The 24,336-nt window shown below is 50.1% G+C and overlaps 1 protein-coding gene and 1 pseudogene across 4 annotated transcripts in view; one reads left to right on the top strand and one right to left on the bottom strand.

Moving 5' to 3' along the window:
• OGT (O-linked N-acetylglucosamine (GlcNAc) transferase) overlaps window positions 1-24,336 on the bottom strand; it is a 113,346-nt gene that overhangs the window by 36,477 nt on the left and 52,533 nt on the right. For all 4 annotated transcript variants that reach the window (XM_088445549.1, XM_088445547.1, XM_088445548.1 and 1 more), the window contains 3 exons: window positions 21,492-21,671; window positions 19,145-19,303; window positions 18,844-18,933 (listed from right to left, as the gene is read on the bottom strand). In XM_088445549.1, the coding sequence (XP_088301675.1) occupies window positions 18,844-18,933; window positions 19,145-19,303; window positions 21,492-21,671 (429 nt within the window). The remainder of the gene's footprint in view (window positions 1-18,843; window positions 18,934-19,144; window positions 19,304-21,491; window positions 21,672-24,336) is intronic.
• LOC148507822 (5S ribosomal RNA) lies at window positions 20,610-20,728 on the top strand (annotated as a pseudogene).

Raw genomic sequence — 24,336 nt, 5'->3', positions numbered from 1 at the left:
CGAACCGGAACGTCCACCGGACGGACAGAGCATCCACCAGAGACGCCCCTTCGTCTCTTGTGCGAGACCCGTACACCGGCAACTTGTTGTTGTGCCGGGACGCCATGAGGTCGATTTCTGGAAGACCCCACCTGTCCACCAGTAGTTGAAAAACGTCCGGGTGCAGGGACCATTCCCCCGGATGAACGTCCAGGCGACTTAGAAAGTCCGCCTCCCAATTTAGCACTCCCGGGATGAAGACCGCTGATATGGCCGGAAGATTGCGCTCCGCCCAAACCAGGATCCGAGAGACCTCTACGAGAGCCGCCCGACTGCGAGTTCCTCCTTGCCGGTTTATGTAGGCCACGGTGGTAGCGTTGTCCGACTGGACCTGCACCGGGCGACCCTGGAGAAACCGCTGTGCCTGCTGGAGAGCATTGAAGACCGCACGGATTTCCAAGATATTTATTGGAAGCTCCGCTTCTGTCGGCGTCCACCTGCCCTGGAACAAGTGTGGACCCGAAACTGCTCCCCAGCCCCGAAGACTGGCGTCCGTTGTCAACAGGACCCAATTTGGAACCCAGAACGGACGTCCCTTGTTGAGGTGGGTCGTCTGTAACCACCACGCAAGGGACAGGCGAACCTCCTGGGTGAGCACAATCGTCTGGGACTTCAAAGACTGAGTCAGCCCGTTCCACTTGGACAGATTCAGGTGCTGCAGAGGTCTGGAGTGAAACTGGGCGTATTCCACCATGTCGAACACCGACACCATGGAGCCCAGTAACCTCATCGCCGAGTGTAGGGACACCCGGCGGCTGTGCAGGCAACTGCGCACCCTTGACTGTAAAGCAGAGATCTTGTCCTCCGTCACGAAGATCCTTTGCTGTCCCGAGTCCAATAAGGCTCCAAGATGCAGAATCCTCCGAGACGGGATTAGAGTGGACTTCTGCCAGTTGATTAGCCAGCCGTGCCGTTGCAGCAGTGCAATGGTCAGGTCCAAGTGGCGTAACAGGAGCTCTGGAGATCCTGCCACTAATAACAGGTCGTCCAAATACGGCAACATGCGGACTCCCTGCAGCCGCAGAGAAGCCGCCATGACCGCCATCACCTTGGTGAAAACACGTGGTGCTGTTGCCAGGCCAAAAGGTAACGCCCGAAACTGGAAGTGGTCGCTGCGGATTGCAAACCTGAGGAACTGTTGATGGCGCCAAAGAATAGGGACATGCAGGTAAGCGTCCTGTATGTCCAATGACACCAAGTAGTCCCCAGGTTCCAGCGCCAGAATGATGGACCGTAGGGTCTCCATCCGAAACTTCGGGACCCGCAAAGACTTGTTGAGTGCTTTGAGGTTGAGAATCGGACGATATGACCCATTGGGTTTCTGTACCAAAAATAGATTTGAATAGAAACCCTGGCCCCTCTGGGAGAATGGAACCGCCACTATAACTCCAGCCTGGAGCATAGTGTGCAATACCTTCCGCAGCTCCGTAGCCTTGTTCCGGTCTGATGGGAGACCCGTGGTGAAGAAGCGAGCCGGGGGTCTGTGCCGGAAGGAGAGGGCGTATCCGTGGGAAACCACCTCCAGAACCCAAGTGTCTGTCGTAGTGGTCGACCAACACTGGGCGAACTGTAGCAGGCGGCCTCCCACCCCGGGATCCCCCAAAGGGAGGCCCGGACCGTCAGGCCGCAGGCTTGTCATCTGGCTTGGGGGCCGGACGTCTGGTACTCCATGCCTGCTTCCGGGGCTTGACCGATTTCTTAGGGCCAGCCTGTCGAGGAAACGACTGTGGTTTGGGCCTGCCCTGGGCCCTAGATGACCGAAAGGACGATGGTCCCGAACCAGAAGGAGCAGCGGCCGACGGGAGACAAGCAGATTTGGCTGCCGCCAGCGTGGCCACAATCTTATCCAGATCCGGACCGAAGAGAACTTCTCCGGTAAACGGCAACGCTTCCAGACCTTTCTTGGAATCTGCGTCCGCCTTCCAGGATCGCAGCCACAAGGTGCGACGAGCAGCTACCACTGCTGAAGAAATTCTAGACACCAGAGTACTAATGTCTAGAGCCGCCTCGTTGATGTAGGTGGCCGAATCACAGAGATTGCCAATCAACTCCGCCTGTTCGGCCGGACAGTCGGATTCAAAAGAAGCCTCTAATGAATCCGCCCAGCGCTCCATCGCTCTGGCAACCCAGCAAATGGCCATAGCCGGCCGTGCTGCCCCCCCTGCAAGGGAATAAGCGGACTTCAGGCAGATTTCTACCTTGCGGTCCGTAGCATCCTTAAGGGAGGACATGGATGGCATCGGCAATGTGGCACTACGGACAAGACGGGTCACGTGAGAATCCACCTGTGGAGGGGATTCCCACTTAGCAAAATAATTATCCGCGAACGGATAAGCCACCGCCAGGCGTCTCTGCGGCTGGTATCTTTTGCCAGGTTGTTTCCACGCCTCCTCTAAATGGTCCACCAACTGACCCGAAAGAGGAAAGACTGTGGCATCGCCCTTCACATCTTTGAAAAAGGCATACTTAGATTTAGCCGCTGGGGGAACTTCGTCCTCAATCACCAAGGTTGTGCGGACCGCCCGAATAAGTCCAGGAATATATACTTTGGACTTAGCATCAGCGTCCTTAGTATGGAGAGGTTCCTGATCGTAAGGATCAAGAATCTCCCCATCATCAGACGTCCCTTCGTCATCCTCATAAGGAGCGGACAGAGACGCCACCGGCCTTTTATGAGGCCGCATCACAGACTCCCCTTGCAACACATCCGACAAGTGCTGTACAGAACTCGTCAGGGAGTTAACCCACGCTGGCTCCTGAGAACCCGGGAGCGGGGAAATAGGGAGACTGTGGGGTACCACCAATTGTCGTGGGAACCCCTGCATGGGTGACGACACCACAGACTGCTGGGACAAACCCCTCGGAGTAAATGCGGGCTGCAGAGCTAACTGGCCCACTAAAGCTGTTAACGCCTGAGCGAAACAAGCCCAGGGCGGCTCCTGTACCGGTGCTGTAACCGTAATAGGCCGCGACATGGACAAACACTGCCGGCAAAGGCCCTCCGCGCTACCCTCCCCCTCCGCTAACGGTACTTTGCACGTGGTACACTGTAGCCGGAGGGGAAAATCACTTTCAGACATGATGGCACCACGTATGTGACCTCTCTCACCAATTAAGTATTAAATAGGCGAGAGACCACCCTGCAGCACCGCACCGCAAGGGCTTTAGCAGAAGAACAGGGACAGTAATAAAGCCGACAGTTTAGAGAAGAAAAGTTACAGGCAGCAGCGCTAGCACAGTCACATACAATGCAGAGAAATAACAATTCCTGCACTAACAGCGCTGATCACTCAACTACACAGACACAGGGCCTGGTAGGACACAGCGCTGCATACACAGACCTGACCACAGCGAAGGAGAGGTATGGGGGGGGACCCAGACCACGATGCTTCCGTCCAGCGCTTCCAGCAGCGTTCACCATGCGTTCTGGAGAAGATGGCCGCCGAGGAGCAGAGAGGAGGCTGGCCTGGGGGAGGAGCGCTGCCACAGGACCAGTCGGCAGCATGCAGAGAGGGCTGTGTGCAGCGGGGGAGGCGCCGGCTGTGAGACAGGGAAGGCACGCTCCCCTGGCATGCATTTAACCCCTGGGACGCCGCAGCGCTACCGCTCTGCTGCGGTCCGCTGTCCCAGGGGGTAGTGGAAGCGCAGGTTGGTCGCCTGGCTCCACGCTGCAGCCAGTCCCCAGGGAGCCCCCTGCCTGGGGACTTAGGACCATGTGATCAGCGGGGACCCACCGCGGGACACCGCTGCTTACCTCTGTCCCCCTTGAATCCGGCCATGGTCCGGAGCATCTGGGGTCACCGCTAGCTGTGACCCCAGACGCCCACCAGCATCCCCGGATCAGTACCGGCGTTCTGGTACCGGCGGGGTGTAGGGAAGACAGCATGGACGTCAGGACTGACTGTCCATGCTGTTCATCCAGATGTGCAGCCACAGCTGCATGAAGAATAAGCTTCAGGGGCTCTTCTAGCCCCCACTCCAACAGGTGCACCCGACTCCGGCCGGGCACCAAACTAAACTGAGGTGCCTTGGCCCGGGGGCGGGGTATAGGAGGGGGACCTAGTGCATCCTGGGAGGCTGAAAGCTTAACTCTTTGGTGCCCTGCGACTGACGTCACACCTATAACCCCAAGGTATCCTGTGGATACCCTATGGACCCTGAAGTAGAAAGGGCACTTTTACAATCTTCTGTGAGTAAGCAGAAGCTAGGAGGAGGCTGGGATCTCTCTCATTTCCCCCTACCCGCAGTAACTACCAGTGGAGGACAGACAAGTAGGATAATTTCCAATTGATTCGGCTGAAAAGGAGTGAGATTCATACGTAACACTGAGGAGTTAAACAGCAAACTGTCAGTGATCTCAGAAAATCCACTAAACCGACATGCACTAAACCCTTCCAGTTGGATTCCTTGTCAGGGCACATTGAGTAGTGATGGATAGTTCACAAATGATCAGTTTAAACTAATCTGCCAAAGATTAGTTAATCAGTAACTAAAGCAAGTGGGAGGAGTTACAGTGAGATAGAGCACAGGAGCTCAATTAGGCATGAGTCAGTACTGATAAACTACCAGAGGTGGCACTGCTGTGCTCAGACATTGTGAGTACTCTGGAGCTGATTGACTCTTGACTCATCATTGGAGCTGATTGACTCTTGAGTCATCATGACAATCTAGTTCATTCTCCTGGCATATAGTTCAGTAGCTTTTTTTAGTTCAGTGGCTCATGTAATTCACAAGTCACAATACATTCCCCATCAGCTCAAGACAGTGTTGAGTGCTGCATGCTATGGCCCGCATTCAATTTGAGGCAAAAAGTCCGGACTTTTCGCCTGCTGGTCTTTGCGCCTCCTTCGCCTGTTTTCCAGGCGGAAAAGTATTGCGTGCGTGCCCGCTATTCCCCACATTCAATTCCAAAGTAGGCAAAAATGGGAACAGGCGAAACTTGGATCAGCAAAGAAATACGGGAATTTTTGGGAAATAATTGCAGGACCCCCCTAAAGATGTCCAGACCTGGGGGATCACTATGGGTACCTCCGTTTTTGCCTGCAGAGGAAAGTCTGGTTTTTAAATAGCCGCAGCAGGTGCTTTTTTCCCCGACATTGAAATGATGCAGAAGAGCACTTAGCTTTTTTTTTTTCCGTTTTTAAAAGTGGTCCTATCAAATTTGGGGTAGTTGAAAATGGGTTCTAGCATATATTTAAGTCCCTAAACTAATTTTTTTAAAATTCTGCAAAAATGCACCTGCCACCACTATGTGTAATGAAGAAAACACCTGCCGCATATAAGGGAACCCCTGTGGATTTAATTTGTCTATTTTAGAAGTGGTTTTTATTCATTTTTCACCCCCCACGATTTTTTTTTACTTTTTGTGCACATTTCGTTTTAAGGGGGCATTCCCAAGGGTGCAGGATAGTTTTTTTTAAAGCCTGCACCCCTAAACCCCAAATCTGCACTTTTTTCATCTGCTAAAGGTAATTGAAAAATTATACGTTTCTTTTTTAAAATGACTTCACACCATCTACGAAAAAAAAGTGAATTTGTGGGAAACATGCCTGGGACCCCCCTAAAGATGTCCAGACATGGGGGATCACTATGGGTACCCCCATTTTTACATGCTGAAGGAAGTCGGGGTTTGTAATAGCCGCGACAGGTGCATTTTTTTGCAGCTATGAAGGAGTGGTGAAGAATAGCGCTTAGATTTTTTGGGGGGGGGGAAATAACTATCAATATCAAATTTGGGGTACATGAAAATGGGGGTAAGCATTTTTTTAAGTTCCTAAAGTTATCTTTTAAAATTCTGCAAAAATGCACCTGCCGCTTGTCCCCGCAATGAAGTAAACACCTGCCGCATACATGGGGGCCCGACCTGAATAAATTTAGATAGTTTGGCACTTTGTTCCCCTATTTAACCCCCAAAATTAAAATATGAGATATGGTAAGAACTTACCCTTGTTATCTCTATTTCTACGAAGTCCATAGGGTTCCACAGGATACCTTGGGGTATAGGTGTGACGTCAGTCATCGGGCACCAAAGAGTTAAGCTTTCAGCCTCCCAGGATGCACTAGGTCCCCCTCCTATACCCCGCCCCCTAGCCAAGGCATCTCAGTTAGTTACCAAGCCATAGGCCGAGGAGGAGAAGGAAGAGAGAGAACAAAGATCTGGACACATACAAGAATCACATTCTCACCAGAGGGAGACGGAAAAAAATGGTGACCAGAGCAAAGCCCATCTGCAGCACAGGTGCGACAGGGCGGGAGTCCTGTGGAACCCTATGGACTTCGTAGAAATAGAGATAACAAGGGTAAGTTCTTACCATATCTCATATTTTCTACTTCAGGGTCCATAGGGTATCCACAGGATACCTTGGGGATGTCCCAAAGCAGTATCCTTTAAGGGTGGGGACGCTCCTGTGCAGAAAGGAGAATCCGCCGCCCGAAGGAAGCATCCTGAGAGGCGAAGGTGTCAAACCTGTAATACCTCACGAAGGTATGGACAGAGGATCACGTAGCAGCCTTGCAGATCTGGACTGCAGAGGTACCACGTCGAGCTGCTCACGAAGGACCCACAGACCTAGTGGAATGAGCCTTCACAGAAGGAGGAACCGGCAGGCCTTCATGAAGATAAGCTTCAGAAATAGCCATACGGATCCAGGCTGCCAAAGTTTGCTTTGAAGCAGGCCAACCCTTTTTACAGAAGCCATAGAGGACAAACAAAGCGTCCGACTTCCTAAACGAAGAAGTGCGGTCAACATAAGTCCTTAAGGTCCGCACAACATCCAAAGAGGCCTCACCCACGGAAAGACCCGGTGAGTTAAAGGCCGGAACAACGATTTCCTCGTTAACATGAAACTGGGAAACAACTTTGGGAAGAAACTCGGGCCGAGTGCGGAGCACTGCCCTGTTCCCATGAAAAACCAAGAAAGGGGGTCTACAAGAAAGAGCCCCTAACTCAGAAACACGCCTGGCCGAAGCAATAGCCAGAAGGAAAACAGTCTTAGCTGTTAGTCATTTAAGATCCACTGAGCCCAGTGGTTCAAACGGCGGTCCTTGGAGAGCCCTCAGGACCACAGCCAAATCCCAAGGCGCCACAGGTGGAACAAAGGGCGGCTGAATGCGGACAACACCTTGCATAAAAGTGCGCACATCCGGGATTGTAGCAATCCTACGGTGAAACCAGACAGACAGGGCCGAAACCTGTACCTTCAAAGAAGCAAGGCGAAGCCCATGATCTAGTCCCGCTTGTAGGAAGGCGAGAATCCGAGACAGACGAAACTCCCGCGGTGCATAACCTCTCGGTCGACACCACTGGAAGAACGTATGCCACACGTGATGGTATATCCTCGCGGAAGACGGTTTCCGAGCTCGCAACATGGTACGCACCACAGAGCTGGAAAACCCCCGGGACCTCAGCATGGCCGTCTCAAAAGGCCACGCCGTCAAAGACAGCCGAGTCAGGTCCGGGTGAAGACAAAGACCCTGAGACAGAAGGTCCGGTCGTAGCGGCAACCGCAGAGGACTGACCACGGACAGACCCTGAAGGTCTGAGAACCAGTGCCGTCTGGGCCACGCGGGAGCTATCAACAGGAGCGTCCCTCCTTCCTATTTGAATTTTCGGATTACCCGTGGAAGAAGGGAGACCGGAGGGAACAGGTATGCGAACCGGAACGTCCACCGGACGGACAGAGCATCCACCAGAGACGCCCCTTCGTCTCTTGTGCGAGACCCGTACACCGGCAACTTGTTGTTGTGCCAGGACGCCATGAGGTCGATCTCTGGAAGACCCCACCTGTCCACCAGTAGTTGAAAAACGTCCGGGTGCAGGGACCATTCCCCCGGATGAACGTCCTGGCGACTTAGAAAGTCCGCCTCCCAATTTAGCACTCCCGGGATGAAGACCGCTGATATGGCCGGAAGATTGCGCTCCGCCCAAACCAGGATCCGAAGAACCTCTACGAGAGCCGCCCGACTGCGGGTTCCTCCTTGCCTGTTTATGTAGGCCACGGTGGTAGCGTTGTCCGACTGGACCTGTACCGGGTGACCCTGGAGAAACCGATGTGCCTGCTGGAGAGCATTGAAGACCGCACGGATTTCCAAGATATTTATGGGAAGCTCCGCTTTTGTCGGCGTCCACCTGCCCTGGAACAAGTGTGGACCCAAAACTGCTCCCCAGCCCCGAAGACTGGCGTCCGTTGTCAACAGGACCCAATTTGGAACCCAGAACGGACGTCCCTTGTTGAGGTGGGTCGTCTGTAACCACCAAGCAAGGGACAGGCGAACTTCCGGGGTGAGCACAATCGTCTGGGACTTCAGAGACTGAGGCAGCCCGTTCCACTTGGACAGGATCAGGTGCTGCAGAGGTCTGGAGTGAAACTGGGCGTATTCCACCATGTCGAACACCGACACCATGGAGCCCAGTAACCTCATCCCCGAGTGTAGGGACACCCGGCGGCTGTGCAGACAACTGCGCACCCTTGACTGTAAAGCAGAGATCTTGTCCTCCGTCACGAAGATCCTTTGCTGTCTAGAGTCCAATAAGGCTCCAAGATGCAGAATCCTCCGAGACGGGATTAGAGTGGACTTCTGCCAGTTGATTAGCCAGCCGTGCCGTTGCAGCAGTGCAATGGTCAGGTCCAAGTGGCGTAACAGGAGCTCTGGAGATCCTGCCACCAATAACAGGTCGTCCAAGTACGGCAACATGCGGACTCCCTGCAGCCGCAGAGAAGCCGCCATGACCGCCATCACCTTGGTGAAAACCCGTGGTGCTGTCGCCAGGCCAAAAGGTAACGCCCGAAACTGGAAGTGGTCGCTGCGGATTGCAAACCTGAGGAACTGTTGATGGCGCAAAAGAATAGGGACATGCAGTTAAGCGTCCTGTATGTCCAATGACACCATGTAGTCCCCAGGTTCCAGCGCCAGAATGATGGACCGTAGGGTCTCCATCCGAAACTTCGGTACCCGCAAAGACCTGTTGAGTGCTTTGAGGAGAATCGGACGACACGACCCATTGGGTTTCTGTACCAAAAAAAGATTTGAATAGAAACCCTGGCCCCTCTGGGAGAATGGAACAGGCACTATAACTCCAGCCTGGAGCATAGTGTGCAATACCTTCCGCAGCTCCGTAGCCTTGTTCCGGTCTGATGGTAGACCCGTGGTGAAGAATCGAGCCGGGGGTCTGTGCCGGAAGGAGAGGGCGTACCCGTGGGAGACCACCTCCAGAACCCAAGTGTCTGTCGTAGTGGTCGACCAACACTGGGCGAACTGCAGCAGGCGGCCTCCCACCCTGGGATCCCCCAAAGGGAGGCCCGGACCGTCAGGCCGCAGGCTTGTCATCTGGCTTGGGGGCCGGACGTCTGGTACTCCATGTCTGCTTCCGGGGCTTGACCGATTTCTTAGGGCCAGCCTGTCGAGGAAACGACTGTGATTTGGGCCTGCCCTGGGCCCTAGATGACCGAAAGTACGATGGCCCAGAACCAGAAGGAGCAGCAGCCGACGGGAGACAAGCCGATTTGGCTGCCGCCAGCGTGGCCACAATCTTATCCAGATCCGGACCGAAGAGAACTTCTCCGGTAAACGGCAACGCCTCCAGACCCTTTTTGGAATCTGCGTCCGCCTTCCAGGATCGCAGCCACAAGGTGCGACGAGCAGCTACCGCTGCTGAAGAAATCCTAGGACACCAGAGTACTAATGTCTAGGGCCGCCTCATTGATGTAGGTGGCCGAATCACGGAGATTGCCAATCAACTCCGCCTGTTCGGCCGGACAGTCGGAATCAAAAGAAGCCTCTAATGAATCCGCACAGCGCTCCATCGCTCTGGCAACCCAGCAAATGGCCATAGCCGGCCGTGCTGCCCCCCCCCGCAAGGGAATAAGCGGACTTCAGGCAGATCTCCACCTTGCAGTCCGTAGCATCCTTAAGGGAGGACATGGATGGCATCGGCAATGTGGCACTACGGACAAGACGGGTCACGTGAGAATCCACCTGTGGAGGGGATTCCCACTTTGCAAAATAATTAGCCGCGAACGGATAAGCCACCGCCAGGCGTCTCTGCGGCTGGTATCTTTTGCCAGGCTGTTTCCACGCCTCCTCTAAATGGTCCACCAACTGACCCGAAAGAGGAAAGACTGTGGCATCGCCCTTCACATCTTTGAAAAAGGCATACTTCGATTTAGCCGCTGGGGGAACTTCGTCCTCAATCACCAAGGCTGTGCGGACCGCCCGAATAAGTCCAAGAATATATACTTTGGACTTCGCATCGGCGTCCTTAGCATGGAGAGGTTCCTGATCGTAAGGATCCAGAATCTCCCCATCATCAGACGTCCCCTCGTCATCCTCATAAGGAGCCGACAGACGCCACCGGCCGTTTATGCGGCCGCATCACAGACTCCCCTTGCAACACATCCGACAAGTGCTGTACAGAACTCGTCAGGGAGTTAACCCACGCTGGCTCCTGAGAAACCGGGAGCGGGGAAATAGGGAGACTGTGGGGTACCACCAATTGTCGTGGGAAACCCTGCATGGGTGACGACACCACTGACTGCTGGGACAAACCCCTCGGTGTAAACGCGGGCTGCGGAGCTAACTGGCCCACTAAGGCTGTAAGCGCTTGAGCGAAACAAGCCCAGGGCGGCTCCTGTACCAGTGCAGTAACCGTAAGAGGCCGCGCCATAGACAAACACTGCCGGCAGAGGCCCTCCGCGCTACCCTCCCCCTCCGCTAACGGTACTTTACACGTAGTACACTGTAGCCGGAGGGGAAAATCACTTTCAGACATGATGGCACCACGTATGTGACCCCTCTCACCAATTATATATTTAAGAGGCGAGAGACCACCCTGCAGCACCGCACCGCAAGGGCTTAGCAGAAAAAACAGGGACAGTATAAAGCTGACAGTTTAGAAAAAAAGTTACAGGCAGCAGCGCTAGCACAGTCACATACAATGCAGAGAAATAACAATTCCTGCACTAACAGCGCTGATCACTCAACTACACAGACACAGGGCCTGGTAGGACACAGCGCTGCATACACAGACCTGACCACAGCGGAGGAGAGGTATGCGGGGGGACCCAGACCACGATGCTTCCAATGCAGGCTTCCAGCAGCGTTCACCATGCTTCAGAAAAGATGGCCACTGAGGAGCAGAGAGAAGGCTGGCCTGGGGGAGGAGCGCTGCCACAGGGCTAGTCAGCACAGTGCAGAGAGGGCTGTGTGCAGCGGGGGAGGCGCCGGCTGTGAGACAGGGAAGGCACGCTCCCCTGGCATGCATTTAACCCCTGGGACGCCACAGCGCTACCGCTCTGCTGCGGTCCGCTGTCCCAGGGGGTAGTGGAAGCGCAGGTTGGTCGCCTGGCTCCACGCTGCAGCCAGTCCCCAGGGAGCCCCCTGCCTGGGGACTTAGGACCATGTGATCAGCGGGGACCCCCCGCGGGACCCCGCTGCTTACCTCTGTCCCCCTTGAATCCGGCCATGGTCCGGAACATCTGGGGTCACCGCTAGCTGTGACCCCAGATGTCCACCAGCATCCCCGGATCAGTACCGGCGTTCTGGTACCGGCGGGGTGTAGGGAAGACAGCATGGACGTCAGGACTGACTGTCCATGCTGTTCATCCAGATTTGCATCCACGGCTGCATGAAGAAAAAGCTTCAGGGGCTCTTCTAAGCCCCCCTCAAGCAGGTGCCTCCGACTACGGCCGGGCACCAAACGAAACTGAGATGCCTTGGCTCGGGGGCGGGGTATAGGAGGGGGACCTAGTGCATCCTGGGAGGCTGAAAGCTTAACTCTTTGGTGCCCGATGACTGACGTCACACCTATACCCCAAGGTATCCTGTGGATACCCTATGGACCCTGAAGTAGAAACTTAATTTTTTTGGGGGGTGTCCAGATTTTTAAACTTTTTTTGACGCAGTTTTTTTTTTTTCTTTAAAAAGACACTCCCAGGGGTGCAGGCTATTTTTTGGAAGCCTGCACCCCTAAACCCCAATTCTGCACTTTTTTTCGCCATCAAAAAGCTGGTGAAAACTTATCCCCGTTCTTTTATCATTGACTTCACACCTGCAAAAAACAAGAGATATGGTAAGAACTTACCTTTGTTATCTCTGTTTCTACGAAGTCCATAGGGTCCACAGGGTTGAGCTTGGGGTATAGGTTGGGAACCAAATCCGGGCACCACGCAGTTAAAGCTTTTAGCTCCCAGGATGCACTGGGTCCACTCTCCCTATAACCCCACCCCCAAGCCAGAGGCACCTCAGTTTGTAAGTAGCCAAAGGCCGGAGGAGGAGAGAAAAAGAGAGAGAAAACTGGAACACTCAATAACCATACTCACCGAAATGGGAGACGGAAAACCGGTGACCAGCCACACAGCCCATATGAAGCCAGGTGCGTCAGGGCGGGCGCCCTGTGGACCCTATGGACTTCGTAGAAACAGAGATAACAAAGGTAAGTTCTTACCATATCTCTTGTTTTCTACTTCAGGGTCCATAGGGGGTCCACAGGGTTGACCTTCGGGATGTCCCAAAGCAGTTCAACCAAGGGTGGGGACGCTCCTGTGCTGAGAGGAGAATCCGTCGCCAAAAAGGAAGCATCCTGAGAGGCAAAGGAAACCAATGCCTAGAACCTTAAAAAGGTGTGGACAGAAGACCACGTGGCCACCTAGTAAGGTAAAACAGCCGAGGCCCCACAGCGAGCCGCACACATGGCCCGAGAAAAAACAAGCATCAACAACAGGAAGGCCTACCCATGGGTAGGCCCCTGAGGAAGACCTACGAGGCCATCCAGCCAACATTTGGTTATAGGCCGGCCATCCTTTCCTGTGAAAACCAGAAATCTCAGACCACCAATAAGGAGTCCGATTTCCGTAAGGAACCTGAACGGATCACAAAAATCCAAAGAGGCCAGACCACAGTCAATGAGGCCACACCAGCCGAGAGGACTGGGGACAGAATGGCCGTACCATAAGTTCCAGAATAATATGGAACCTGAAAACCACTAAGAAGCAACACAGGGCGAGAGCAACTCCCACCCTGACATGATGCCCTCCAGAAGAGGGAGCCACATGAGAACGCTCCCAATTCAGACACTCTCCTGGTTGATATAAACACCCTGAGAGAAAGAGAGAGCCTAAGCAATAGACCATGTAATGGCTATCACAACCAGCGGTTCCATTGACTGTCCCCGGAGGTAACGAAGAACCACTACTTACTCCCCAGGAGTCCCTAGGGAGGACAAATGGAGGCATAATCAAGAAAACACTCCAAAGGATGAACTGGATACCAGAGTGGAGCAATTCCATATCTTAACCATACTGACAGTGTAGAGATCCGCACTGTCAGGAAGACCAGGCCAAGTGTGAAACCCAAGCCAGCCGGAAGGAATGCCAGAATATCTGGAAATCCTGGACACCGGAGGATTGTATCGCCAGGTACAATACCATAAGATTTATGGCTGCCACAGTTTGTGGTAGGTCCCAGCAAAAGCTGATCCATGTGCTCTAATCATTCCAACGATGACAAAGCCAGGGAAGCCGTAAGACCACTGTAAGGACACAGTCAAAGACAAACGACCCAGGTCCAAGGCAAAACCAAAGACCCTGAGACAACAGGTCCGGGCAGTGAAGCATCAGGGATGGAGTATCGATGTAGAGACTCCGAAGATCCAAGTACCCCTGACATCTGGGGCAATCAGGAGCCACCAGCAGGAAAGCATCTCCGTCTCGATTGAAAACACTTCCAAAGACCTTGAGGAAGAAGGGAGACCGGAGAACAGAGGTACACAAAGTGGAAGGACCACTTCACCGACAAAGAGTCGCTGAAGGTTGCTTCAGAATCCCCAAAGCTGAACTGTAACACCATAGTGTGATAAAGTCAGAAGGCCATGAGGGTCACCTCAGGGGGGCCCCCCCTGCTCACCAGGAGATGAAACCTCTCTTGGGGAAGAGACTAGTCCCCGGGATGCACGTCGTGACGGCTGAGGACTCCCGCTTCCCAATGGAGAGCTCCTGAAATGAACGCTGCCGAGATGGTCGGGAGGAGACCCTCGGACTATGTCCGAATATGTGACATACCTGTCATTGCCACCCAACGAACAGTGTTGCTAAAAAGGAAGCCACTGTCCTGACCCTGTCGGACTGAACCTTTTCAGGTTCACCGGGAAACAAGAGTTATGCCAGAGTAAGTTAATTGACAGGGTGGAATCGACAGACGTCCAACTGCACTGAAAAGGATTCGATCCAGACACTGTCCATAGCAAAGAAAACCCTGGACGAGATGGCCATAGCCACCCGGACAGGGACCGACTTGCCTCCGGAGAGAGCATCATCGTTTGAACAGTTATCCGACAGAAAAAACTCATTCCATCTGGAGATGAGCCAATTATGGAAAGGCCTGGAATGGAACTGAGCCCATTCCACCATGCATCCCAGAGTGTAAAGACATCTGTCGACTGCGCAGACAACCATGTACTCCTAATGGAAGAGAGGAGATTCCGTCTTACGCCAGAAGAATTCTCAGATTCTGAGAATCCAGCAGGGATCCTAGATGAAGAATACCCAGAGAGGGATGCAGGGAGGACTTTTTCCCCGTTGATTAAACGTCTGCACCCTGAAGAAGCCACAGTCATCCTGACCTGGCCGTAAAGTACCCCGGTGATCCCGCTAAGAGCAGGAGGCCGTCCAGGTACAGGAGCATTGGGATATACTGAACAGAAGAACTGTCAGAAAATCCAAAACGCTGGTAAACCCCTGTGGGGCTGAGGACAGTCCCAACAGGCAGAGCCCGAAAAATTGTAAGTGTTGCTGTGATACAGCAAACCTCAGCCCATGCTGAGGAAAGGTCTCTGTAAGTACCCGTAGGCACGCGTCCTGTATATCCAGTGATACCATAAAGTCCCCAGGTTCCAAACATCGTATGATGGAGCATAGGGATTTCCTCCTGAGCCCAGGTAGCTTTAGGAACTGGTTCAGGGAATTGAGACAGAGAATAGGCCAAAGAGGACCATTCAGCCACCGCACCAGAAAGAAAGCAGAACAACCAGTCCCTCACTGAGATAGTGGGGATGGCCTAATTAGCTCCGCTTACCGCAACAACTGCATAGCTTTCTGGATCTGTAAGGCCCTTGTAAAGAGGGCGTACCCTCCTACCCACGTAGCCGCGGCAACTTGACACTAATACCGGGCGAACTGAGAAAATCGGTATCTCCCAGTTGTAGGCCTGTCCCGTCAGGCTGAAGAGATATCCGTAGGTTCAGAAGCAGGATCGGCTGGCAGTCCAGGCCTGCTCGGTACTGGATATGTCGGCCCTTGTAGATGCCGACAGTCTACGAAGAAACAGACCTTTAGGCTGACCCAGAGGACAAAAAAGACTTAACAGACTTAGTCTGAGGCCTTGTAGTGGGCATAGCTGAAAGCGGTAAACTTGTCGTTAGTAATACTGCCAATGTCACTACAATCTTGTCAAGGTCAGGACCAAACAATATCAACCCTAAAGATGGTATCTGCACCTCTGCATTCCCAGAGCGCAGCCATAGGGTATTACGGAGGATACAGTCGCAGCCGGAACTCTGAAAGTTAGGAGACTGGTATCCAATATAGGCATTTCCACCTATGACAACAGCATATATTACGTGAGCGACCAAATACATTTGAACCCCCGACGTGTTGGAGGGGAAAAAACGTTACAAATGCATCAACCCAATATGCAATAGTATTAACCAACCATGCTATAGCCATGGTAGGATGGGTAACAACTCCTGAAAGCAAGTATACTGATTTCAGGCAGAGTTACCACCTACGGATCCGAAGAATCCGACCACGCAGGAATGGGAGGCGTAGTAACGTCTGTAATCAGACGAGTAACACGCCCATCCCCCCCAGGAGGGGCTCGTGATGACCCTCAGGGAATTTGGGACAGGAGGCCAAACACTGTTGTAACACCTCCTATCTGGCAACAGCCAGAGTCCCGCTATGCGATCCACCCGCTAGTCAGCAACAGGGAACCCGAAGGCACGCAATACTGAGGGTGTATGATACAGGTGCAGGTCAACATTCACTCTAACCAGAATGGACCTGCTACCAGCCCTAAAGCAGGGATAATAATACCTGAAATAGGCTTCCCCCCGTGTAAGAGGGAAAGAGCCCCGAACAGTACCCAGTTCACGGCAGAGCCAACTGGGAAGTAACCACAGGGCGTCAACCACGCCGATTAGCGTTTCGTAGAAAACGACATCCACCCAGGGTGGCTGTTGTGGTAATCCCTGCAAGGGGAATGACAGACTATTGTGGCACCAGGGGGAATTCATATACTGCGAAAAACCCCTGCAGGGAGCGGTAGTCTGTGTCACAGGGGAAGAGTGCAAGAAGCTGCGAGATACCCTGAGATGAAAAGGGCAGTATGGTGAAGTAACCCCAAGTGAGGTACAACAATGGGGCCCGCCCGGCGATCCGCAATTGAGAGGATCCCGAGAAAACAAACCGCCCAAGGGGGTCGTGAAAGAGGCCAGCACCAGATGACGCCACATACAGAACCCTTTATGAGTCAAATCCTCCGCACTAACACCTGCAGCACATGACTTGCAGGATAGTAAAAATGGGTGCAGTATAACGCTCTCTCTCCTGGTCAGACATATCTGACCAATCTTGGCGGAAATATTAAGCAGCGCTATACTGGTCCTGACTGATGCCAAAAATTAGCTGCAGGGACCCATTTTCAGCGTATGCAACACAGTTCCATCTAAAATATGGCAACGTGTAGCACGCAACAGTATGTGACAAACCACACAAATATTAACAAGTATATAAATGTGAGGTCTCAGAACCACCCTAAGTACAGCTGTATTAGGGCAGATAAAGAAAAGGGATAGATATACACTGACAGGTGAGAGAATAAAGTACAGTCAGCACTAGCATAAGTCACATACAATGCAGATATATACATATATACATAAACATGTCATATAATATACTGCACTATTACACTGCATTCAACTGCCCAGATTCAGTGTCTGGGAAGGCTACAGTGCTGTGTACACTGACCTGATGGTGAGGTACGCAGGGGGACTGGACTCACTGCCATCTCCAGAGATTTCTGCTGCACCACAGAGATAAAATGGCCGCTGGAGACCTCAGAAGAAGCGTGGCCCGCGGAGGAAGCAGCTCAGCGACGCCAGACTATGGATACTGAAAGGCGCGCTGAGCTGAGGGGAGGAGCCGCTGTAACAGGGAAGGCTGCCTCCCCTGGCCGGCTATTAACCCCCGGGACGCCGGCTCCCTGCACCGATCGTTAAGTCCCAGGTGGTCTAGTGGACACACGGGGTATGGGGGGGCCCGCCGCCACTGCCGGCGCCTCCGGTCTGTCCCCTGAGACCGGAGGCACAGGACTGCATTTGAATGCGCGGATCACCGCAAGCGGTGATCCGCGACCTTACCTGCTCCCCGTGGATCCGGCAGCAGTCCTGGGCGCCCACAGAGTCCGGCTAGTACAGACTCTGGGGTCCCGCTGAGATCCCCAGATCTGTACTGGCGTCTCAGCGCCAGCGGGGTGACGGAGCGGCAGCTTAGACGTCCTATGGACAGTCCGACGCTGCCGCTCTGAAGAGTCCAAAGTCCATGGAAAAAACTTTGTCCCTAAAAAAATAAAATAAGCTTAGGGGCTGCTAATCAGCTCCCCCTGCGCTAACGGTGACCCGACTCCGGCCGGGCACCAACTTAAACTGAGGTGCCTCTGGCTTGGGGGTGGGGTTATAGGGAGAGTGGACCCAGTGCATCCTGGGAGCTAAAAGCTTTAACTGCGTGGTGCCCGGATTTGGTTCCCAACCTATACCCCAAGGTCAACCCTGTGGACCCCCTATGGACCCTGAAGTAGAAAGTCAATGTATTTGAATATGGGGATAATTCAAAGAGGCGAAATTGACGTATCGCCGATTGTGACATTTCGCCTCAAATTGAATACGGCCATATATATATAGTAATTTTGTTTATGACAAGACAGAGGGAGATTTATCGAACCTTCAAGGTAGGTCAAGTAGAAAAGTTCCCCATAGCAACCAATCAGCTTCTGTCATTCCATAGACTGTGCTAGATAAATGACAGAAGCTGGCATGTACAACCCTACACTATCAGCCCCATTAGCTGCCTAAATAGCTAAAAATAGAAAAATTTTATAATTTGAGGAAAACGGAAATGCAATTATAATACTAATGATTATAACAGACTGTGTGCCAGCGATGCAGCCGGGTATCATAATGCGGTAATGATGATGGGCCTATGTTTATGTGGAGGCCTGGAGCTGTAGTCCCATCCAACCCATTATTAATCTAGCCCTGGTGTGCATTCAGTAACATTAATGGGTGCAGTTAAAAAAAATAAGGTTGGGGTAAAAGGTAAGGTTGTTTTTTCTCAACTACTGTGCATTAAAAAAAACAAAAAACAAAGTGACCTCTCTCTCTCTCCAACGTAATTAACATTGCAGAGCTAAACATGTCAAAAGTAGTTTGTTGTATAAGTGATTGCCTTTTAAAATCTTAGAAGATCAGACATATTAAACATATCTGATCATTTGAACAAGATTGCACCCCCCTACCTGGACACTGTGGGTCCAGCACCAATCCCCCAGTCTCAGAGAAGCTGCTTAAATAAAACAAAACAAAAAAAAAGGCGGCGGCTACAGCGAGACCTAAAGTTGGTAGGTTTCCGGGGTATAAAGGTATGTGCCCAATCTCCTGTAGCAGCACTTTATACCCCATTGTATTCAGTGAGTACCCTTCATATAAGAAAAAAAAAGTATTTTTCATCTAACAAAACAAGTGTCAGCAATTCTCACCTGGGACAAATCCACAAAGTGGTTTGCTTCTGCCATCACTTTCACACGGAAGTTTGTACCATCATCAGGACTAAGAGCATAACAGAAAACCTATGGAAAGATGCAAATAAATGGTCTGTACTGGAATTCTGTTAGGAGGTATTTGCTGTACTAGTAGTTTACCCAACAATTTCAAAAAGTTGCAAAATATATTATATAAAACAGAACCCGCATGTGTCACAGAATCTAACACTCTGCAACATCAAAATACAACATTCTGCGATATAGCTATAAACATACGTTCACATACTATATTTCTTACCTCAAATTTATCAGGATTATGCATGCCTGGTATTGACTGCATCAAGTGAGAGGTAGGATGATTTCCAAAATCTGAGCTTACATAACCCACCCTTAGTCTTCCGTCACTGGCCTTCAAATCCTTTGGATGTTCATAAGGTGGCTTGTGAAGAACATTAATCTGCAGAACAATATACATAATGAAATAATGTTCTCAGTTATCTCCTTTAACCTAGGTGATCCTAGTACCAAGCTTGTGCTTGCTTCATTTATGTATTAGACAATTTAAAGCCAGGTACACACTGAATGATATGTCGTCCGATCCGGCGGATCGGACAACATATCGTCCACACCGGGCAGTTTGTACCCGCTATGTCGCTGAAGCTCCCGCACGACATCGCCTGTCAGGCCTGTACTATAGTCAGCAAAGGCCATGCTGACGAATGAGATGTACGGATGTTATGCCCGATCACATGACCGCCTACAATTCCGGAAGGTGGTGTGTCCTCCCCAGTAACTCTACACCCACTATAATGATGCTCGACTAGGCATGACAATAGACTACATCTACCCGCATACAATGCGGCATATCCTTCAGATTATTGGACGTTATGTCCGATCACATGATTCTTTACGTTGTTAGAGGTAGGTGTGAGATGCCTCCCCTAGCAACCTTTTAATTGCCCAATGATACCCCGAGCAATACGTGAGGGCTAAGCGGTGTACATATTTAAAGCAGCAGTTACTGGCCAATCGGCAAGGAAGAGGTGAACAAGCCCTCAGCCGGGCGAAACACGCGTCCTCATGGAGAAGCAAGCAGTCAGTGCACGGGCTGGACTCCATGCTTAAACTCACTGGAACTGGTATTGTATACACTCAATTTAGGACCTCCGTGTCCAGACAGAGTTTGATCTTGCTATTCAGCTGGTTTCAAATGATCATGCACAATGATGTCGTATATATGAAGAATATCTTATTCACTGATTAAGATTTAATATAACTCATTTGTAAATGCTCTCTTTACCTCTCATTACTGAGTAAGGGGTTTGTTTATGATTTTGCACCCCGACAAAGGATATAATTTTCTTGTATGTGCATGCAAGACATATGTTTGTTTTGTCACAATACTATGTTGAATTTTTGTTTGATGGATCATTGACATTACATAATTTATACTAGATATTGTAAGTATTTGATATTACTTGATCCTCTTGAGACATTGCCTGTGACGAAATAATACCAGCTGAGTGATAACCAACTTTGAGTTAATTAGCAACTATTGTTACATGTATATCCATGATGTTATGTTATCTAATGTAAACTACATACGTGTAACGATTGAAGTATGCTTATGCAATACTTTTTTTGAACACAATATATATTTTATTTATAAAATGGACTATTCATCATAATAGTCCTACATTTATTTGATTATCCATTTTTGCTCTGACCTGGTGCTGGTACTATACTACCTTTCTTCTCTTATTACCTACAGCCATACTTTACTTGATTTGCCCAATCTCATCTGATCTTGGAAGCTAAACAGTAATAGACCTGGTTAGTACTTGGAAGGGAGACCTCTGGGGAATACCAGGTGCTGTAGATTTAAGAGATAATTTGGTACTGGTGATGCACAGGATAGAACATCTTTTTGATATAATTTGATTGCATTTATATAGTGTCATTAATCACTGATGGTGGTATGCAAATACTAATAATATTTTGCCATGACATTTCATCTCACTTATGTGAATCTTATCTAAAAAGTGATAACTATTTAGCTATATCACTAAACATAACTTATCAATATTTATGGTACCCTATAATTTTAATGTAATAAAGGTAATTTTAACTCCTACATATCACATGACCAAGAGTGCCCCAGCAAATAGTCCTTTTCGTTTTTGATGTTTATTGAATACACTGTATTGGACTTTGGGAGCACCACCAACAAAACTTGATGTTGTAATTAACAATGTGATATTAGAATGTTGGTTTCAAAAATTCTATCATGATTCTGTGCAGGATCTTTTTCCTTTCTGTATCCAATGCAGCATGGCCCCTGCTGTCGCATCATCGCTCAAGGCAACGGAAAGTGTGTACGCACTTGCCAATGCCAGCATCCCCGCCGGACGACACATCGGCTGGGTACACATCGTTAAGTGTGTAACCAGCATTAGCATTCAGAGTTCAATACACAGCACAACAGGAGAAGCAATGAGCATGTAGCAGAGTCTAAATATGATTATTACGATAAAAAAAAGGGTATATTAAAACGTCTGGACAGTCACAAGTGGTCAGAAACAGCACTGTTCTGTGACAGGTCCAAAGAGCTGTCACCTTCATTGAAAATATGGGCTCCATCTCACCTTGTCTAAACACAGGTTTCCATGTCTTTCAGCAATGGCTTTCCTAAAAGCATGAGAAAGCGGGTACAGCATACTATGGTGAGGATGCACAGAGGGTAGTCTGTTCTTTTCCAGCTGATCTGCAACAATACTGACCAACTTCTTCATCCGCTCATCATAATCGGTCCAATCGCAAACAATCTTTGAGAGAAAAGAAAAAAAAAAAATACGATTTTTACTCAACGTAAAATCTCTTCCTTGGAGTCCATCTAGGAGATGCCTTACATCTGAGTTATGCATAGTGAAGGATGGAGTCGGACACTAGCTAAGTCTAATGTTTAACAAACCCAAAGAAAGACCCACAGAAAAAGTGAGAAACCAGAGACCACAGATATATAGTATGAAACCAAATAAGGGAGGGACCTTGGCATCCCCCAGATTGACTCCAAGCAAGAGCTTTTACAGTGAATAAAAATCGTATTTCCTTTTTCATCCACCAGGGGGATGCCTTACATCTGGGATATACCAAAGCAATCCAATTAAGGGAGAAGGTGGGGCACGTCGGAACCGAAATCATTTTCCACCCAACACTGGCATCCCTTGCGCCAGATCTATGGAAGTGGTAAAATTTTGTAAAAGTGTGCACAGATGACCAAGTAGCTCCTTTGCAGAGCTGCTCAACTGAGGCACCATGATGTACAACCCAAGAAGCCCCGACAGCAAGAGTCGAGTGGGCCGGAACCGTCACATTCGAGGACAAATATGCCTGCCTAATGGCAGAAGTGACCCATCTAGCAATGGAACCTTTCGAGTCAGAAAACAGTCTCCGGAATAGCTGCTTCCTGTAGCTGCAAAGTTTCCCTGATCGCATCTATCAACATAGAAACTCCTGAATCTGAATGGGAGTCACCCTCCCAGTTTGAGGTGTCATCCCAGTCATAATCAAATACCACTTCTTCCTGTGAAGAAGTAGCTGAAGCCTCTTCTCCAGGAAAATCTACTGAGGAACGGCCTGAATGTCTTTTAAACGGCTGTGGCCCTTGCAGACAGTATTTTATTTAGGGACATCGTCCCATATTCTGGGCCCATCTGGGCTCTACCGAACGATCAGATAAAGTAAGAGCTTGAGCACAGTATATCAGATTTTTTTCCTGAAAGTGACATAATTCATGTAGATCTTGCCCAATCAGGCATCATCGGCTGTTCAGCTGATCAGCTGAACTTCCTGATAATGAAACCCCCCGCACAGAGCGACCCCGGATCTGTACTTTTGGGCAATTTTTTCTCACATTTTATACAAGTATAAACAGTGAATGATCCCTGTTTTTTTGGAAACCTTGTCTGGCTTTTCCATACTGAAAAGACAGACAAGTCTAACCAAGCAGTGATTGAAATAGGAAAAAAAAAAAAAGGAGAGGCTAAGTAAGACTCTATTCACCCATCTGTGAACTGCAAAAAAACTCTAGTCCTTAAAAGCCCAAATGCTTTGCAAAAAGGTAAAACAAATCTTATACCCCTGTATGTTACTGCCTACATTTCTGAGAAAATGCAGTAAAAGATGCTTAGATATCTAAAAGCCCATAAACACCAGGCTAAATACATATAATAATCCTTAGTCAACTGCTTCCTTGTCGGCCTCCATCCCCCAGTATCTGCTGTGAGCTCCTCCACACAGACTTCAGCCACTCTCATGCCTGGCTTTGCAGCCGCTTTAGCTGCTGACACTTAAAAATACCTGAGGGAGGCATGGCCAGCTGCGGCATCCTGCTCACTCAGGACACCTGTCTAAACATAGCCTCCGGCGTTCCCCGGAGACTACCCACGGCCCAGTATGACGACGTCACCCTCTGCGCACCTACACATGCAGCAGCGACGTGTCCTGAAACCCAGCAAGCCCCTCTCCTCAAAAGCCAGCAGCATGTTGCTCTGTAATCCTTCCGGCGGCCCTACAAGGAACCACTGGGAACTGAAAGCGGTGTGGTGCTGCGGAAGCCTCGGATAGGTGCGACATAACGGCTCTACAGTACATGTGAGTAATAATAAGCCCAGCCAATCTACTCAAAAGCAGTGTGCTGGGAAGCAGTGCAAAATAGCAATGAGATCTATCACATTCTGTAACACATCTTACCTTTTCTTTGCCAGCAGCCCCCCAGATTGTTGTCTGGCATGGAGAGAGACCCAGGGACTATGTATATTTGTGACTCTCTCAGGGGCCAACTTTAGAGTGGGATTGCAGGTTCACACAGACCACTATCTATATAACTCCCTCTCTGTCTCCAGGAACTAAGCTCTCAAACCAAACACCAAAATAAAGAAGTAAAACTTAACTAAGGGCTAGGACCTAGCCAGTGCCTTACTCCAAAGGCACCAAAAAAAAAAAAAAAAAAAAAAACTTACGGTGGGAGGGAGCCAGTTTTCAACTAGTGTCCGACTCCACTCTCCACTATGCATAACCTAGATGTAAGGCATCCCCCAGATGGATAAAGAAAAATGTCTTTACAGAATACTAACAGAAAAATATTTAAATCAGTCACAGATAGTCACTTTTTTAGTACCCTACACCCCAAAATCAGAAAACTATTTCACACTGCAAGAGATTGGACTCTTTAAACATTTAAAATAATTCACATAAGAACTACATCAAAAAACCAAGCTCCATACACCACTCACTATACCCCAGCGTAAGCCAGTGTCCCCCATGGAGGTAGGAGAAATACATTTTCAAAATATACGGTCACATCAATGGTAAATTAGTGTTTTAGATTCTTGAACAAAGTAGATCTGTTCAAACTCTGCAGGGACAGGCATTTGGAAAGTTGAGACCCATAAAGACATTTCATGATTATTTTGGCAAAGCTGTGTACAC

Source organism: Taudactylus pleione, unplaced genomic scaffold (assembly GCF_031769625.1).
Source record: "Taudactylus pleione unplaced genomic scaffold, aTauple2 ptg000381l, whole genome shotgun sequence".
Classification (NCBI taxonomy): Eukaryota; Metazoa; Chordata; class Amphibia; order Anura; family Myobatrachidae; genus Taudactylus; species Taudactylus pleione.
The sequence above is the reverse complement of the archived record's forward strand: the minus strand, read 5'-3'. Positions and strand labels throughout refer to the sequence as shown.